General features: G+C 40.4%; 1 protein-coding gene across 1 annotated transcript; it reads right to left on the bottom strand.

Annotated features, from left to right (window-relative positions):
* Positions 1-388: 388 nt before the first annotated feature.
* On the bottom strand, positions 389-2,999 carry LOC105643776 (glycine-rich protein). Its single transcript, XM_012228981.4, has 2 exons — positions 1,838-2,999; positions 389-762 (listed from the first exon to the last, which is right to left on the bottom strand). Exons 1-2 carry the CDS (start codon positions 2,905-2,907, stop codon positions 693-695), a joined length of 1,140 nt encoding a protein of 379 aa, XP_012084371.1. The 5' UTR covers positions 2,908-2,999; the 3' UTR covers positions 389-692.
* Between the last annotated feature and the right edge of the window lie 278 nt (positions 3,000-3,277).

The following is a 3,277-nucleotide window of genomic DNA, read 5'->3' on the forward strand; positions in this document are numbered from 1 at the left end:
AAATTTCCACCAAAAAAGCCGGCCTCGGGTTGGATTCAAAGCTTTAAGAAAGTAGCTTTTCATCACTTGGATAAACTAATCACAACCACACAATAAGGTACCAAATAATACATCATGCATAGAGATTTCACAACCCTTGTGTCTGCTAAAGCTCAGTATTTCCTGTCACAGCCAAAATGAACAGAGCAAAGGGCCAACCAAAAAGCTATAAAACACACCACAAATCCAAAAGACTAAAAAACAAAGTAACATGGTATTGTCATCCCCAACAACGCCCACATAAGTAATATTGGAAACACGAAGAAACCAGAGAGATAATATTATGCACAAGTAACAACTGATTTAATACAGGCAGAAACTTGCAACCAGAAAAAGAAATTACAAGCTCTGGACGAACACACGGTCAAAACTGAACAAGAATAACTTAAACAGTGTAATAACAGACAGTTCTTAATTCCAAACTACAGAAAAAAGCTATAGAATCAATGACAAATCAATGTTAAAATTACTTTAAGCCTATCAAAATTATCTCCACACTGTATTTGACAGTCATAACGGTTGTGGCAAAACTCATACAAATAAGTAATGAGACAAAACATCTTTGACTACTTAACAAAACTCAGTGCTCTCTTCTCTTTCATTTGTTTCTTTTCCCCTTTTCCAATCCTCAGAATCTCACGAGTGAATCTCCTTCAATTTCCTTCAGAACGTCCGTCCTCAGTAAGCTGATCATTTTCAGAGCCATCCTCAATTTGCTCAGCACTGCACCCAGTGGAAAACATTTTTCTCAAAAACTATAGCAATCCATCCCAATCTCATGGCAGAACAGCATAGTAAAAAAGAATAGACATAGTACGCAAGCATCTAACTTACTTCATTTCAAGTTGACTTAAGATGCCCAATTGACACATAAGTATTTGTAACACTCAACAAAATTTAATCAAACAAAATACAAAAATGAAAGCTGAAACCACATAATCATAAGCCCTATATGTTTTCTTGTCAGTTTCTATCATATGAATAAAATACAACTAACTTCAGTATTCATTAAGTTTAGAAGGCCGTAGCTCATCTGAACACATCAAACATGAGCGATGGTCCTAACTAAGCCACATTAAGATAAAAACGGCGACCCCTCTCTCCCAATACCACCCAAAACAGCACCGACTCAACTAAAAGCAATTATCCAGTAGCACATAGATTTGATCAAGTGCTGAGACCAAATTCAGTGAATGTGGGAAATTGATGCAAATCAAGTTTAGGGGACAGTAAAGAACGCAATACATGTACTCACACGGCCCACAGATTGATACAAAGAATTCCTAGAGAAGATTTCCGTAGAAAAATGTTGGGGGCTGTGATTCAAATAATGATTCCGTGGATTAGTCCAAGTTAAGAAGAAAAGGAGTCTTTAAGATATATATAATCTCATAAATTAAAAAATAATAGTGGTAGATATCCCAGATTCAGGAGGAAGACCAAAGACGCCATAGGCAGCGCTGAATCAAAATAGCCTTTAAAAGATAATATTCTCATGAGCATAAAGAGATTGGGGTGCTCGAACTAAGTGCCAGTGCATACATTTTTACAGGTTTGAGAACTAAAAGTCTCTTGAACGACAATCAAAAACAAGCAGGAACAGAAACAACTTCCAATCAGTGTCTCATAAAGCTAGCAAATTCAATCATTCAAATTCGTTCCAAGTAAAAAGATCATGAATTTAATCCTTCTAATCAGCAACCCCGTATTGCAATGCAACAAAGGATCAAAACCATAAAAATGAACTAAATTTCTCCTAATTTACCAACTGATAAATCAAAAAGTATATTAATCAAACCTCTGGGGACGAGAACCGGAATCAATTGAATCAGGCTTCCTCCAGCTCCTCTCCACATGCTCATTACCAGAACCCCCACGCCCAAAGCTCCGCTTCCCAAAAGAAGTGGAATTGCCTCTTTCCATTTCTTTATTACCGTTGATCTTGACAGATTCCAGCTTCTCATCAATCTCTTTCCAGTCCTTTCCTTTCTCAGCCAACACTTCCTCTCTCGGCCTCGCATCCCCAAATGGGTTCGATCCTTTTGGTTTCGCTGCGGTGCCGTTATCATTTACAGGCAAGCTACGTGGCTGCAATACAAGCTTCGGCCTTGCAGTTCCTGTTATATTAGTATCCTCTCTCTTCCTTCCCCAGCTGTCCGAATCAGCACCACCAGCACCGCTATTAGAACCATGTCTATCTCTGGATAAAGAATCGAAACTCCCTCTCCTTTCAAATCCACCATTAGTAGCACCAAATCTCCGTGACTCCGTTGGCTTATTCGCTACCCAACTGTCCGATTCATCAGCTTTTGACAGCGAATCAAAGAACGAACCCCTCTCTCTCCTTTCATAGCCATTCCCTACCGGTGATTTCTTCGTCTTTGACCAATCATCGATCTCATCAGCGCGAGAGGGCGCCAATTCTCTGCTCGCGTCCCTATCCCTACTTGAAACCCTAGAATTACCACCGCCCCATCTAGAATTAGACGAATCGTCACCGCTTCGGTTATTCATGCCATACGATTTGAAACCTCCGCCAAGCCTAGTACGGTCGAGCTCTTCAGCGGAGCGTTGGCGTGGCCCGGTCGGGAGATTGAGAAGATCTTCATGGGTAAGGCTTCTAGATTGTTGGCTTGGCTGAGAAGCCTTAGCCGAGAATTCGGCTAATGAAAGAGTTTGGTTCTTCTTCTTCTTAGGCTGTTTTGTGGCGGCGGCGGCTGCTAAGGAAGGGAATTCAGACTCACCGGAAGCAGAATCAGTATTGTTTTGAGAAACCAATGGTTGTTGACGGAGTTCCTCCTCATGTTCTTCAGCGTCGAGAGCCCACGCGCCGGCCTTGCCCCAAGGAGAAGAGACTGTGGCCGCCATAATTTTTGGTGGTGGTGTTTCTCTCTGTGGGAATATCTCTCGGTAGAAGGTTACGAAATTGCGTTACTTGGCAGCAAAGGGCAGAGGCAAGGGGGAGAGTTTATAGAGATGAGGAGATTCTTTAGAATAATGGACGGTGGTGATTTATTTTCTTGATTAGACAAGAAATTGATTTTTTTTTTTTTTCTTTTTTAACGGCTGTAATGTTGGATAATGGCTCTTAGAGTGGCTTTGACCTCCTCCCACCATAATATCATATGCTTATGGGATTTGGATTTCCATTCTCTATTAATTCTTAGGATAAATAATACTTATTCTCTTTTGATTATAATTATAATTCCCTTCCCCTTATTTGTAGTACATTAATTAG

The sequence above is a fragment of the Jatropha curcas genome, chromosome 1 (genome assembly GCF_041381405.1).
Source record: "Jatropha curcas cultivar XTBG-Jc1 chromosome 1, XTBG_Jcur_1.0, whole genome shotgun sequence".
In the NCBI taxonomy this organism is placed as follows: Eukaryota; Viridiplantae; Streptophyta; class Magnoliopsida; order Malpighiales; family Euphorbiaceae; genus Jatropha; species Jatropha curcas.

Bases quoted from the DNA above. Each gene is read 5' to 3' on its own strand.
- LOC105643776 (XM_012228981.4), bottom strand. From the start codon at position 2,907: ATGGCGGCCACAGTCTCTTCTCCTTGGGGCAAGGCCGGCGCGTGGGCT. The intron at 763-1,837 runs GTTTGATTAATA...CACTGGGTGCAG, and splicing joins TCCGGTTCTCGTCCCCAGAG to TGCTGAGCAAATTGAGGATG.